Source organism: Haliotis cracherodii, unplaced genomic scaffold (genome assembly GCF_022045235.1).
Source record: "Haliotis cracherodii isolate W230 unplaced genomic scaffold, xgHalCrac1.p SCAF_1, whole genome shotgun sequence".
Classification (NCBI taxonomy): domain Eukaryota; kingdom Metazoa; phylum Mollusca; class Gastropoda; order Lepetellida; family Haliotidae; genus Haliotis; species Haliotis cracherodii.
The window spans coordinates 24,920,711-24,937,603 of NW_027266264.1; the positions used below are offsets into that span (position 1 = coordinate 24,920,711).

A 16,893-nucleotide genomic window follows, 5' to 3' on the forward strand; every position below is an offset into this window, starting at 1 on the left:
GAACTAGACTTGTTTTCACAAAGCAATCTTAGCGCTTTGAGTACTTTAACTCTCCTAACTGTATTCATCCTTACAATCTTCGTAGCATTGTGTCCATCTGAGACCAACCATTTGACATTCTTACAAGTATTTTGCCTGAGGGTCTACCATAAAATGTTGCTACATGCTGGATGTCCCGAAAACATTAATTGTGTACAAGACGAAAAATCTTGTTCGGCTCCCCTTTCAGAGAAAAATATTTGTATGTCTTGAAGTAACTGGTTTTACAAATGGGTACCCTGTAACCTGCTGTGTAGGTTTTCAATGTAGTTTCTTCTTTGATCAAGGTTCGTCCCATGTTGTATTTCCTTTTAGATCACTGTTGTGCCTTTCCAGATAGTCGATATGTTGACGTTTTAAATGCAGAAGTAGTCAAATGTTCAAGGTGTGAATGGGTCATGTGTAGGACTATATGAAAATGAAGAACAATCATTGTAGTTCATATTGCAAAGATAACTTTTTCACTTTTCAGTTCAAAGTTCATCATCTATATGAACGTCTATATTCCAAAGTATCTAACCTTTGAAAAGTGTGTTGTTGACAGGTTCTTATAGTTTACGTGTATTTATTATATATAACCTTTGAATGTCACGAATTGGCTGAAATATTGCCTATGTGACTTTAAATTTTAAACTTTTTAAACCATGGACTTGGTATGTAGGTCCGTGCTGGAACCAACTGATGATATCCTTCCATCATTACAGTTACGATAACAGTTCTTAATGATCTGCTTTGAACAATGTTTTAAAGACTCCTCTCCTTATAATGTGTTGGGCAAAATTTACAAAATTCGTCAGTGACGTGTAACGAATGCATATTTTATGTGTACATTCCAGCTGTATAATATTGACAACATCTACGTTTACAAGCTCTGGAAATTCTTTCTTTTATCATTTGTTCATTTTGTTATCTTTTAATTTGTCAGTTATTGTAATTGAGGTGATTCTTAATTAACTAAATCTTATGAAACAGTTTTCTTTATTACTGTACATATATCTCAAGGATAGTTATTCTGCGATACATCCGAGTAAGCACGGCCTTGCTTAGCCAACACGACGCATAGGAAAACCGACCTTTGCCCCTAGAAGAAAACAAAATATAACATAATGGTTTAGGTTACACATTAAAGTTATCATTTCAGCGAATCCAATTTATCAATAATAAACACATGCTTTTGGTTCAGATAAGGTCAATGCTATTCCAAATATTTACTTTCAAAATTTGATCAGTCAATTTATTTGACTACAAAATACTATTTGTTTCCTTATACCTGCCGGTTTCAAGCATCATCGTTGTACACCTGCAGTGATGGCGGGTTGGAATAAGCCCACAACAAGCTTTGCTTATCATGAGAGGCGACAAAATGGTGGTCAAGCTTAGAGACTTGCATATCATAGTATCGCTGCTCATAACATCACGAGTGAGTGAGTGAGTGGGTGGGTGAGTGGGTGAGTGTGGTTTTACGCCTGTTTTAGCACTATTCCAGCAATACCACGGCAAGGGACGCCAGAAATGGGCTTCACACATTGTACCCATGTCGGGATTCGAACCCGGGTCTTCAGCGTGACGAGGGAAGGCTTTAACCACTAGGCTACCCGACCGCCCCAATAACACCAAGAGGGATACGACAACCGAGTTCCAATTGTTCAGCACCCTTGTCATTCGGGGTAAGAATATAAGGCCCCAGTTGCCTAAGCCTGTCGTAGGAGGCAACTAAATGGATTGGGTGGTCGGACTCGGTGACGTGGTTGAGTTCATGCCATCGTATCCCAAACGTTGACCAATCATGTAGATCGATTCACATGATGTCACTCACTTGACTGTCTTGTGTCTTGTATAGATTCGATTATGGACAGACCGCCATCCGAGTGTGGCGTTAAACAACAAACAAACAATCGAATTATTCAGGGTAAACCTTCTCGAAGGGAATAAAATCTGTAAAAAAGGGTAAATGCTGCTTTGTGATGTTTGTAAATATAATACTATCATTGCTTACCAACATGGATGGCCACCATGGGGTCTTGGTCAGAGCCACCGACATGTATAGGGGCATGTCCGTTAGTATCAACATGCACTGTTTGGCCAGTGCAGTTTCCGTTCTTAAGGTTGCCGGAAATTACATCGCAATAGTCTCCAGACGGAAGTCCAGTGTTGAGTGTCTGTTGGAGATCGGCTCCCTCGAGATTAAAGGCAATAAAGGCTTTGTTCCCTCTCGAGAATGCTATCTGATAGTCTGAACCCGACCACCAGTTAGTCAACTCAGAGCCATAAGCAACGTTCTTGAAGGCAACCATGTTGTACATCGGGCGCCATCGGTGCTCACAAGTCCATCCGTTACCACAGCTCATATCACTGGAATACAGCAAATTGAAAAACGTGAATGGAATCAATAGTTTAATGGTATTCGTATTCGCATTCGCCTTCGCCCGTGAAGAGACCATCCGTTCAATAAGCATACAGCTGTATGACACGTTGCGTAATACCAAAGAGCGTGCTCATGTACTGTGGGAACAAGTTTCACTGACAAATATTGAAAACTCTCAACATCCCTTGGCTTATTCAATGACATTGTGTGTACAGATGATAGATCACTGAGAGTACACTTGACGATCCCAGCAACACCGATGCTATTCTGACGTCACGTGGCATAGGGTTTGGTGACGTGATTGTAAACTTTGTGGTGCAAGGTCCCGTTCCACAATGCAACGACAGTCGTGAGTCTATGTTAAAGTACGGGAGCTTCAATCGTTTTGTGGAACAGACCTCTGAATTCAAATGTTAGGCTGTTGTATTGTATATGGTTAGTACTAAAACTATTCACTCGTTTCACTAAACTGGTAGTACACGGGAGCCCGTTAAGTATTCTATATGTCTGTGATGAGAAACGAAAAACGAGTTCCAACAAAGTGGCAAGACTAAATTATTCACAGTAGGATTACAATGGATATGCATATTCTGCCGCTACATACGTTGTGGGGCATGTATGGCAATAAGCTGATTACCTTCGAAAAAATGTTCAGGAAATAATGTCTCAAGTTACATGAGACTTGATTCAATAATGCCCTAATATAATAATAGTTTCAGGGATCAATGAAATCTGTGATGCTATTATATTAAATTGTTTTTCAAATCCATTTCAAGGGACTTGAGACGATGACAGCTAGCTGTAACATTATATATATAATATATGGCAGACATAGAGAAAGAGCCACAGAATTGAGAATATGTGAGCAATGTGGTTTAAATGTGATTGAAGATGAGTTTCATTTTCTGTTGGCTTGTCCAAAATACGCCCACCTAAGAAGAAAATAGATTGATATGCCTTTTTATGTACATCCAAATCAACAACAAAATATATCGATCATGTCAACAACTGATAAAGATACTCTAAAAATTAAACAGGGCCCCGTTCCACAAAGCGATCTTAGCGCTAAGTCGGTCGTAACTCCCATTCTTTAACACTGACTTACAACAGTCGCAGCGATCTGTAACCACTCCTGAAAACAGAATTGCACTATGGGCCTGAGGCTCTTCAGTATGGAATAAAACTTATCCTTATCCTATATACAAAATTGATATATAATCATAATGACGAATAAAACCCCTTCCATAATCATAAAAAATCTGTGCGAAAAGCAGAGGCCATTGTAAGAGTGTACACAAAAGCGGCAAAACATTTCCATAATTATAAGAAACAGCTGTACGATTCCGACTATATTACAAACAGTCATGATACAAGATATCCGCCAAAAGGTGAGGGTATTCTGCCCCTTCGGTGGCACCCGTCACAAACACACGCAAAGGCAAGTCAGGTGTTCACCCGAACAAACACGTGAACACATGGTACTAGTCAAACTAGGGAATTGCATCGGACATCATTTGTGTCACAGATGCGTCAAATTTGGAAATGTCCTCCACATGTCAACTAAGACATATTCTTGTTGGACCCGTGAATACAGCATTATATGATCAAACATTAAGCTTCATAGCCTTGATCTTGCAATACACATACCTATTGATAGACACTGATTTGATGGTCATGTCGTTGTTATGAGGAGGTCCCTGATCGGTGTCCGTCAGGGGAAAGTCGTATGAGCTCATCACTTTGGCGAAGCCATACGGAAAGGCTAACATGAACGCCGTCGCCATCTTGTAAGCACGGGGCTCAAAGTGGGAGAGGACGTCCCCCGGGGCTCCATGGTCTCCGTGGTCTCTCTGGGTGTCCTGGGTGTCAATGAAGATAACTGTATCGTCAGATCTCATCATCCCTGTTACCAAGTTGATCAACAGTTTCATGGCCTTTTGTTTCCTTGCAGAGAAAAAACAAATACACACGGTCAGTGTAAAGTAAACATACATACCACACTTGTTTGTATACAAACGAACGATTCAAGGACAAATGAAACATAAACAAGCACAGTAACTCAAGATGTTGCTGGCATGATGATATTCCCTTTATATTGTATCATTTATAATATCAATCTAGCCGTTAATAATCACGCAATATATCTCACAAATGAAACTTATAACAACGTCTTTCCTTGCCTGAAAATGAGTACGGTGGCTCATAGTGCATAGTTAACTCGTGTTATATTTAAATTGTTTGAGTGGCGGGAGCTACCGGTAGACCATTGTCCGAACACCAGATCTTCTCAGTTTGGGATTCTAAATTGTCTTCCATGCACAAAGTTGGACGTCGGGTATTGCTGAATGCGCCTACTGGAAGAGCAGGACATGCTTACCCTATTCGCGAATACCTTGTGTCGGCTCTGATTTTCAGTGATCCATTCATATAATTGTCACCACTATTTTGTCTTTAACGCCCAATGGAATCCATTTCGGCCGATAATCGAGACTGATTACTTTTTATATGTAAACATAACCATTGCACATTGTTACCTGAAGTACTTGGTGATCTCGGCTCCATAGATGAAATTGGTGACTCTACCGCTGCTGAGATACTGGTCCCCAGTGATTGGCTCAGGGACAACCCTGTCTATTACTTCTTGGAATACGAAGGGCCTCTTGTTGTGACCAAATACCTCGGAACGGAGGTTGTTCGCTTGATCCATAATAGCTAAAATGTCCCCTAGAACGAATTGATACCAAACATGCACAGATCTATTACGTCAAGTGAAACGTATGGCTTGAACATTAACAGGTTCATCATTTCCATTGTAATATTTTGGATACGATCATCATATCCCAACTGCGTGGATCGATGTTCATGATGTCAATCACTTGACTGTCTTGCATAGATTCGATTATGTACAGACCGTCGTCACATAGCTGGAATATTGCTGATTGCGGCGTTAAACAACCTTTACACAAGAAATAAATAAAACATCGAAACTAAATAGTTAAGTCAGTGAGTATAGTTTTATGCCGTTCATAACAATCACGGTGGGGGACACCAGAAATGGGCTTCACACATTGTACCATTGTCGGGAATCGAACGCGGGTCTTCGGCGTGACGAGCGAACGATTTAACCAGTAGGCTACCCGACCGCCCCCTAAACATTTAAGGTTATAGAAAGTTATCAGATAATTATCATGTACCAACACGGTCGTTGAACGTACACGTCAATTTTGAAATTAAAAACATAAGGACAATGACGGCACGTCTCTACACACCTGGCCACATGTGCTTTGCAGCATCCAGACGGAAGCCAGCGAACCCCATGTCAATCAGGTGATTCAGATAGGCCACTATCTTAACTCGAACAGAGGTCTTGTCCAGCATCAGATCTACCAGGTCAAACAGTCTGCAGTTCCGCACCTCTTCAACATTGTTGAAATCGTGGATGCTCATGTCAGGGCTGTGGCACGTAGCGTCGTCGTTGAAGTCGGAGGGGCCAAAGGGCACGCCGGGAAATTGAAGCGCAGTCCCATTGTACGTACTGCCAGACGTCCCATAGCCAGAACTCGCAGCGCTTGCCATGTGGTTAATAACCGAGTCACCGTATATTCTACAAGTAATAGGTGTCATCGGAATGTAAGGGTAATATGTTGTTTATCGACAGTAAACACTTGAAACATAACACAGCACGGTGACAAAGAAACAACTAGATAAAAAAGTAATACCACATCATGTGTTTCCTTTGCTAGATCAAATAAACACGCACATATCTTACAGATAAATTTAGTAAAAAGCCTTCAAGCAGTTTCGCAATTCAAATACATATACGTTAGTTGTGATATTCGAAAAGAATATAAGTAAACTACGGTTATAACGAACTCAAAGGGACCACTATTCCTAGTTCGTTATAACCGTAGTTCGCTATAAGCATATATATGGCGTATATGCGGCAGTGGCCTGGGCAAACAAATGAGTTCGTTATATCTGTCAGTTCGTTATAAGCGTGTTCGTTATAAACGTAGCTTACTGTATACCTCCGAAAGTTTCCAAAGGAATAATGAGGTGCAGGTACCATACTGTCGTAATATTGCATTGCTCACACCCTATTCAACATCAACAATATTTGCTGACAAAACTAATATAACCCTCCAAGAAGATCAGTCTGAAAATGTGACATCTTAAATAGGCAGCGAATAGAGAACATATGGAGATGGACATACTCACTCACTCGACCACTCTCTCACTCACTCACTCACTCACTCACTCAGACATTCCTTGCATATTCAAGTAATTACATTTTGTGACATTTTTCTTTTAACCAATCCCTAATTCTGTGTGGTTTTGGAAGTATACAAATGTGAAACATGAAACGAACCCTTTCCCTGGGACGATGGTGCCTACAGCCAAAAGCTCACCTGACTCCGACCTTGTTGCACCTGGCTACCATGTCCTTCAGTTCCTGCTCTGTGCCACTCCTCGTCTGGAGTTTGAAACTGATAGGCTGGTACCTCTCCCACCATGGCCGCATGGGGTTGTTGATAACTCGATTTTCATGGGGAGGGGAGATCTGTTAATGAATAATGATAATGGGCACTTATAAAGCCTCCATGTAGCAGTTAATGCTCAAAGAGCTACAATATTATTACCCCGAACAATGGATCACTCGATTTTCCTTCTCAGCTCCCTGGGAAGTATACAACCTAAGCTGCCTGTGAGGCGCTAGAAGGTTAACAGCCACTTTACCATATCATCCTACCGGGTACCCACTCACTGCTGGGTGAACAGAAGCACATTTCGAACAAAGTCACTTGTGCTGCAGTACGGGACCAAAGCCCTAGACACTCTCAGGAGTCAAGCTGCTCAACGTGGTCACCCATCCAACTACTCTCCGAGACCGACGTTGCTTAAGTTCACCTGATTTGTGACCTGAATAAATGAGTGAATGTTGTTTTGCGAGAATGGCAGCAGTGTGTTTGCTACATCACAATGGTCTTTAAATCCTCATCTTCCCGAGGCAAGGGAGTTACCAGACAGTTAAACTCCAGATTCAACCCTTGCCGAACTAGGCTGACAATTATGGGGTTATAGTTTGGCCGGACTTACGAGTCAATGCAAAGTCCAATAAAAATCACGTAACTAAGTCGACATCCGGTTCGTAACTAACATGAATTTCAACGTTAGGATTTCGGTCGACTGCAGGATTTGCAAAAGAGGTGTACCGTCAATTGGGCGTCAACATATATTTTCCAAATCTTTTCATGTTTTTAATCAAGTAGCTCACGTGATTTGATGCGCCTCGCGATGTAAGACCCGTCTTAATGCAATATAAATGCACGTGATATGAGAGAATCTGATTGGTCAGTGGAAGGGGCATAGAAGGGGCATAACTAATAGCCAGTGGCGGCGCTACTATCAAGCCCAGGAATTCCAGCCAAGTGCGGCAAGGGTGGAAACTGGACTTATAAAGTCAGTTAAGACCCTTGCTTCGCGTAGATGGTTAATCCTCGAGGCAAACCAATTGTTGATGGCACGAGGGCACACAAGCAGGCAGGCACTTGGCATGCGTTGGAATGTATAAATGGTTTACATAAGGACAAAAGTAGCTTGCATATATTGACTGACTGTTTGATTGGCATTCTAGAGGAAACTGTTGGTGAGTAAATAACAAAACGTAACAACTTCTGGTTTATTGCATATAGCGACGAAGGTTACTGTGCACCCTGGTCTGATTTTCTAAAAAGGGTCAAATCCTCGGCAGAAAGAAAAGGATCTGCATGAAGGCATGTCACTGAACTAAGTTCTGAGAAAACATCAAGAAACGCTAAGCATGTTAATAAAATATCACAAATTCATCTAACTTGATAAATACAAATAAATACGCATACCCACATAAAGCTGCTCCAGCCGAAACGTAAAACATCTAGCTGATTGATTAACAATGTCATATAACTATATTCTTATGATAAAGAGTAGCTCAACATTCGTGTCTTCGCAAATCAATTCCATGAATAGAAATACAAATTGAAAAATGAACACGAGAGAAATGCGTTAACCCAAAGAAATACAAATGAAGCCAATTTCAAGCCCGCTAGTTTCCCCGGTAACCTATAACACAGGACACAAGAATCAAGTGCGTAGGAAAGCCCTAAAAACACATTGGATCTGCAAATAATGATTACAATCAGAAAACAAATGCATCTCAATCATCCTGATATTCTTTTACCTCCCACCCGTGTCATGCTCATAGTAGTTTATCGTGAGAGTTGAGTACAGTTGCATCATGTATATTGCTTGCTAAGCACTCATATTTAGTTCATATAATTGTACAAAAGACTATGTTTAGGTGTGGCAAAGATTCAATTCAATGGCGTTATGTTACAGACGAGGTGTGCACATTAGTATACCCGTTGCGATTAATGACAATGTCAACGAATCACTGTTATAAAGTTGTTAGTGGGCAAGGGTACTTCCTGTTGCTGAAACACCATAACAGATGACCACCTGCTGCCTCTCCTTCAAAGTCGATGTTGGAGGGGTGCTGTCGTTGTTGTTGGGGGAGATGTAGATGACGATATGGAATGTCCTGACCTGGACTAATCAGTGTAACATCATCGACTATCATGAGAAATGACCTACTAATGTCTCATTAACCAGGACAGATAAAGAATCGATGACATTGAAAGATAAATGAAATTAGTTGAGCGTCTACATAAGAGGCACTCAGTGGCAAGATGGTATTGTTGACGATCTGATGATTGTGGACATCTTGTCCTGTCAGTCTGTGGAAAATTACACTTACACTCCCGTAGTACTATTTCAGTGTGACCTACATCATAATGACACAAGTAATATGTAGCAATAGTTAATTCGTTAAGCCATTTTCTTGCCAAATCAGAAACCAGAGTTCAAGAGTTCATTCAGACGATGAACACGTCTGAATTACGATGTCTGTTATAGTTGAACAATCCATTATTTATTTACTCTAGGAATACAATTATATGTACAATATGATTAAAAATATATTTAAAAAAAGTACTTATATACAACAAATGGCCGGGACTAAATAATACGTTCGTTATATCGGTCAGTTCGTTATAAGCGTTTTCGTTATAAACGTAGTCTACTGTATATAATATATTGGTGATTGAATTTCCTATATATAGATAGATACCTGAACACCACAGTACCCGTAGGGCCCAAGGAACCTCTCACATTCGGCAGCAATATCCGCCCAACGCCACTCGAACAGATGTGTGATGGTGCTTCGCCCCTCGACACAGTTGGGGTCACTGTACATGGACCCGAGAGCTGCAGGGATGAAAACAGATCTGACTAAATAACACGCATAGAGATAACGTCTTGTTTTGTACTTCATTAAAAAACCCGTGCATTTCATATTGTGTTCGTCGTATAGACTATTGTTTTTCAAAGAATTGACTTAAATTATTATATGTCTTCGTTTATAGAGGTATGAACATACAAACCGATGTGGACACTGTGTAAATCCGTGTATAAAACGTATTAACAAACCGGTGTGGACACTGTGTAAATCTGTGTATAAAACGTATTAACAAACCGGTGTGGACACTGTGCAAATCCGAGTATAAAACGTATTAACAAACCTGTGTGGACACTGTGTAAATCTGTGTATAAAACGTATCAAACCGGTGTGGACACTGTGCAAATCCGTGTATAAAACGTATTAACAAACCTGTGTGGACACTGTGTAAATCTGTGTATAAAACGTATTAACAAACCGATGTGGACACTGTGCAAATCCGCGTATAAAACGTATTAACAAACCGGTGTGGACACTGTGTAAATCTGTGTATAAAACGTATCAAACCGGTGTGGACACTGTGTAAATCCGTGTATAAAACGTATTAACAAACCTGTGTGGACACTGTGTAAATCTGTGTATAAAACGTATCAAACCGGTGTGGACACTGTGCAAATCCGCGTATAAAACGTATTAACAAACCGGTGTGGACACTGTGTAAATCCGTGTAAAAAACGTAACAAACCGATGTGGACACTGTGTAAATCCGTGTATAAAACGTAACAAACCTGTGTGGACACTGTGTAAATCCGTGTATAAAACGTAAAAACCGATGTGGACACTGCGTAAATCCGTGTATAAAACGTAAAAACCGATGTGGTCACTGTGTAAATCCGTGTATAAAACGTATTAACAAACCGGTGTGGACACTGTGTAAATCCGTGTATAAAACGGTAACAAACCGGAGTGGACACTGTGTAAATCCGTGTATAAAACGTAACAAACCGATGTGGTCACTGTGTAAATCCGTGTATAAAACGTAACCAACCGGTGTGGACACTGTGTAAATCCGTGTATAAAACGTAAAAACCGATGTGGTCACTGTGTAAATCCGTGTATAAAACGTAACAAACCGGTGTGGACACTGTTTAAATCCGTGTATAAAACGTAAATTAAATACGTCAAGAATAATAACTTCATAGACTGCTTATTCAATGATTATGACAAAAAAACAGTGACATCGTTCAGCGACATAATGCAACACAGGCCCCGCTTATTTTACGGTCTGCCAATCAGGAAACAGTAGTACGTTAGTGGGAGTGGCGTGTTTTTTTCCGTTTCGGCGACTGTAAAGAGCAAATGAAGCGTCTTTGCATTCTGGACCGGACGAGATTCATATTGTGAACAACGATCAAAGAGGTCGGGTTACCCATCATCTATATCTCAAGATCTTGAATTTCGGTAAACCTACACTAATCCCTCGATCCACCCCCGTGGTTCTCGCAGTTACCCGCCCTTGATTTTAATTAACCAATGTAATTTGCCAAGGTGCTCAGTCTAAAGGACCAATCAGAATGCGAGTTAGAAATCAGCTTTAATGTTGGGTTTGGGATATAAAATACATGATTACGACAGCGTTTGCGAGCAGTTCAACATTGAAAAACCGAAAGTATGTCTTCGTGCCAATTAAAACTGGCGGTTGCAAATCCCATTTCAGATTTCCTTATATCGACGTTTGATGGGTCTGTAAAAATGATAATAAAATCAATGGGAGTTAATTTGGGAACCACGTAAATGGATCCAGGGGTTCGTGTAGGTTTGTCGAAATGTGAGCCCTGGAGACAGAGGATGTCGGAGGACACTGAAAAGCTGTCAACTAAGTCACCGAGCCTGCCCACCCAATCCCCACTTGGTTACTTGAACCTGTATGTATTCCAGGGCCCCGTTCCACAAAGCAATCTTAGCGCTACGATTGTCGTACGTCTATGTTAAAGTATGGAAGTTATGATCTCCTTAGTGCTGTGATCGCTTTGTGGAACGGGGCCTGGATAGGGTTATGCGTCATTGGGCTGGTAATAAATGCGTCAATGGGCTGGTAATAAATGAGTCATTGGGCTGGTAATAAAGTCGTGCAGTACGTATCAACAACAGAGGTATGTCTAGTAGTGATGAGCATTCTGTGAACTTTTAGTGACAAGTCTTGTGCAATTTATTGTACTTCTAACCAGCTTGCGTAATAAGGTTAACTTCCCAAGCTTCTGGTTTCAGTGTGCAAATTTGCTTACCCGTGTGCACGATGAACGCCAGGAACCAGATGGGAGCCATGACAGCAGACACTAACCGCTCAGATAACGGAACTGCCTTATATAAACGGCTATATGTGACATAAATACACATACTGACACGGCTGGGGTCGTGTCTTTCAACGTTATATATCTTGAACCCGAAAAAAACATTTCTGGCAAAACGTGATTTTTTAATACAAATGATAAATTCTAACCAACCAACCAGATTGTGAACCAACCAGATAGTACGTCTACTCTACGCCCTTTCTGCGCTATATAGGTGCAGTTATCTTGAACGCCACCTAAAAACCCAACCTCTGTATCAGCAGTTGTCATGTGTGTATGAAGACATATGTCATGGGTGTACATAAACAGTTTGTCATGGATGTATATTCAAATGTTTTCATTGGCGCATATTACCATTTGACACGGGTATACATTAAAATATTTTCATGGGGCATATTAACATTAGACATGATGTATGTAGACATTTTTCATGACGCATATAAACATTTTTCATGATTCTTGTGGACATTTGTCATGATGTATATGGACATTTGTCATGATGTATATGGACATTTGTCATGGGTCTATATTAACTTGTCATAGAAGCAATTAATCAGCGGTATGGTATTTCAGTAAACTAACTATAAAACGGGCATAAGTCTCTAGTACAAGCAGCCACACACATACGTGTATGCACGTCGCTGTGTAAAATCTTGACCGCGACGTTAAACCCACCTCACCACTTGAAGAGCGATATTAAACCCAACTTACACACTAAAGAGAATATAAAATATTCTTTAATACCACACACCGTCTACTCGTCCATATGGTGTTACCTTTCTCTGTTTTCGCCAATACCAATACCAATATACCCTGATGGGAAAATGTCTATAAGGGATCAAAATATGACGTTATCATTATCGTGTAGGAGTAGGCCTTTACCTAATGTAATGCTCTATAAACAAGTTGATATATTGACCTTGTCTTGTTCCTGCAGTTGAGTCACCAGATGTGTGCCTTTGTCCATCACTGTAGCGACCATGCAGTATTGTATCAAGTTGATCTGATGCTAAGCTATAATGAGGTTTTAATGATACATCTACAGATCGTTATGAATTGTAAGTTTAGATGACAGTGCAGAGTCTTTTTTGTGAAATGGGACATGACAATGAACAAACAACAAGGGACGCTACAACGGCCTCATTTCCGGCTAAAACATGCTAATTGTGAACTTGTCTTTCTCGTTATGGCGTATTTATCCTATGATGCGATGAAGAGGATAGATAGATGGTTAGATTGTGTCGCCCGCTGTGATGGACAATATGGAATCACGTTGTTGGCCGTGCTGCGAAATCAGGGAACTATTTTTCACTTTTTACTTTCACAATCATGTAGGATTTGTTATGGGTGTATGCAAATATTTGTCATGGGTGAATATAAACAGTTGGCATTGTTATATATGAACATTTGTCATGGTGTGTGTAAACATTTGTCATGGGTATATATGAACAGTTGCCATGGGTATATATTAGCATTTGTCATGGGTATATATTAGCGTTTGTCATGGCTGTGTGTAAACATTTGTCATGGGTATAATGAAGTTGTCATGGGTATATATTAGCATTTGTCATGGTGTGTGTAACCATTTGTCATGGGTATATATGAACAGTTGTCATGGTTATATATTAGCATTTGTCATGGGTGTGTGTAAACATTTGTCATGGGTATAATGAACAGTTGCCATGGGTATATATTAGCATTTGTCATGGGTGTGAGTAAACATTTGTCATGGGTATAATGAACAGTTGCCATGGGTATATATTAGCATTTGTCATGGGTGTGAGTAAACATTTGTCATGGGTATAATGAACAGTTGCCATGGGTATATATTAGCATTTGTCATGGGTGTGTGTAAACATTTGTCATGGGTATAATGAACAGTTGCCATGGGTATATATTAGCATTTGTCATGGGTGTGTGTAAACATTTGTCAAGGGTATATATGAACAGTTGCCATGGGTATATATTAGCAATTGTCATGGGTGTGTGTACACATTTGTCATGGGTGAATATAAAAGTTGGCATTGTTATATATTAGCATTTTGCATGGGTGTGTGTAAACATTTGTCATGGGTATATATGAACAGTTGTCATGGGTATATATTAGCATTTGTCATGGGTGTGTGTAAACATTTGTCATGGGTATAATGAACAGTTGTCATGGGTATATATTAGCATTTGTCATGGGTGTGTGTAAACATTTGTCATGGGTATAATGAACAGTTGTCATGGGTATATATTAGCATTTGTCATGGGTGTGTGTAAACATTTGTCATGGGTATATATGAACAGTTGTCATGGGTATATATTAGCATTTGTCATGGTGTGTGTAACCATTTGTCATGGGTATATATAAACAGTTGTCATGGGTATATATTAGCATTTGTCATGGGTGTGTGTAAACATTTGTCATGGGTATAATGAACAGTTGTCATGGGTATATATTAGCATTTGTCATGGGTGTGTGTAAACATTTGTCATGGGTATATATGAACAGTTGTCATGGGTATATATTAGCATTTGTCATGGTGTGTGTAACCATTTGTCATGGGTATATATAAACAGTTGTCATGGGTATATATTAGCATTTGTCATGGGTGTGTGTAAACATTTGTCATGGGTATAATGAACAGTTGTCATGGGTATATATTAGCATTTGTCATGGGTGTGTGTAAACATTTGTTATGGGTATATATGAACAGGTATCAAGGGTATATATTGTTATATGGTAGTGTATAGTGATTGTGATTATAACTGTATTGTATTGTTTCTGTTCATATTCAGTAGAAGCTCATTGCATTGTTTTGGGACAGTGATATTTTGTGGTAATGAAGTACTATTAATGTAAGCAGTGGTGATGACGTTATTATATTTAGATGCTTGCTTAAATTATCTGTAAACTTTCGGAATTCCATTGCTCTCACATTATATACTGCCATTGACCGTTCTTCTTCCGCTCTATTGTGTACTGCAATAATTGCTGTGCAGTTATTTGTATTGATTTGTGAACCTAGTTAATTTTGTAATACAACGTTGATTGTATATCATTTGTTGTTTGTTTGTTTGTTTCACACCAAATGTTTTTACGTACCAATTTCTGGGTTAAAATATTTCTTCAATTTGGGAATCGACACATAACAATATGAACATTTGCCACGGGTGCACATAGACATTTCTCATTAGTATATATGAACGTTTGTTATAGGTATATACGGATGTGGTCATGGGTGTATATGGACATTTTTCATGGCTATACATGTATATTGACCACTGTCATATATATACATTGTCATATTTGACATCATGGGTGTACATTACAAATTGTCATGGGTGTATATTAACAATTGCCGCGAGTATATATTAACATTTGTCATGGGGTCATATTAATATTTTTCATGGGTCTTTATGAACAACTGTCATGCGTGTATACGAACACTTGTCATGGATATACACGCTTCAAAAAAAGAACTACGCACATGTAGTATGTAGTTCTTTAAACCTGACTACACAAAAAATCCGGTATATAAATTGGATAGATGTTATTGGAAAATGTTGGTGGTCTGATATTCGACAAACGGTGAGTCAAAACGCAGCCATTGTCGATTTACATTGTCTTAAACGGCAACTTTTTCCCACTTGTTTAAAAATATCATGGATAAAAATAGTAAAGCAAAATGCACGTGCAAGTTATGGCACTCGTAACTCATGGTAGTGGCTATAAAAAGGCAAACATGAGCCAATGATTTGTCATTCAATTGTCAAGTGAGTGAATATGATTTTACGCAGCCTTTAGCAATATTCCAGCAATATCACGGGGGAGGACACCAGAAATGGGCTTCACACATTGTAACCGAGTCGGGAATCGAACCCGGGTCATCGGCGTGACGAGCTTTAACCACTAGTACACCCGACCGCCCCTCAATTGTCAACAGTTTTCAAGTTCGAAAATGCCGAGACTCAGCGCTACCGATCGGAAAATCCAACGGATGTTGGATAGGACGTATCCAAAGAGGAGAATCGCAGTCGTCTGTTGCACCACACTTCAACGTGGAATCGATACACACAGTTCAATTCCACTGCAGACCGTCCGAGAACCGGTCGACCAAGAGTTACCACCCCTGCACAGGATCGCTACATTCGACTGTTCCGCCTACGTCATCGCAATGACACAGCTACGGAGACTGCGTGACGCATCCCTGGTTTGAGGAGGATATATCCTACGCCACGAGATCTGACAAGGTTGTGGTTCAGGGAATCGCTACATGTTCAAATTCTTCAACCTCACCTTCTTCCAATCATTGACCGCCAGTGGGAGCTGTTTCACCAGGACAACGCTTCACCACACAAAGCTCGTGTCACGGTAGACTAACTTCATAATGCCAACATCAACGTTTAGCCCTGGCCGTCGAGATTTCAAGATCTCAACCCAATCGAACATAAACTGTATGAACGTCGGAGCTTGCGACAATGTTTGGCCCTCACTCTATGAAGGTTCATACTCCAATGAACTCACACAAGTGAAAGTCAATTCTTATAATTTTTTATCACAATTTCTTACCTCAAAGGATGTAGGCCAATATCTAAACACAATTTTATTTAGTACATGTGACTTCATGTTTACACTGACAGCCGAACAACAACCAGCTATATCGCGGAATAAAATAGTTCCCCAAAAAGAGAGGTGACATGAGCGTATGGATGCACAAATTGCTCTTCAGAAACATCGTACGCAACACATGTGTTCAAATAATATCACCATTAGATGGGAAAGGTCTGTAAAGAACTACCTCAGTAAGTCAGTCACAATGACAGCGCGTCGTAATACATTTACATCAAGTACAAGACGTCAAAATGGCCGACACGAT

At 40.0% G+C, this 16,893-nt stretch overlaps 1 protein-coding gene across 1 annotated transcript; it reads right to left on the reverse strand.

The window, feature by feature from the left end:
• Positions 1-965: 965 nt before the first annotated feature.
• LOC139462311 (alpha-amylase-like) lies at positions 966-12,019 on the reverse strand. Its single transcript, XM_071243945.1, has 8 exons — positions 11,963-12,019; positions 9,570-9,706; positions 6,814-6,965; positions 5,674-6,008; positions 4,939-5,128; positions 4,052-4,348; positions 2,036-2,391; positions 966-1,120 (listed from the first exon to the last, which is right to left on the reverse strand). The coding sequence occupies exons 1-8, from the start codon at positions 12,000-12,002 to the stop codon at positions 1,083-1,085; spliced, it is 1,545 nt and encodes a 514-aa protein (XP_071100046.1). The 5' UTR covers positions 12,003-12,019; the 3' UTR covers positions 966-1,082.
• Positions 12,020-16,893: the final 4,874 nt, after the last annotated feature.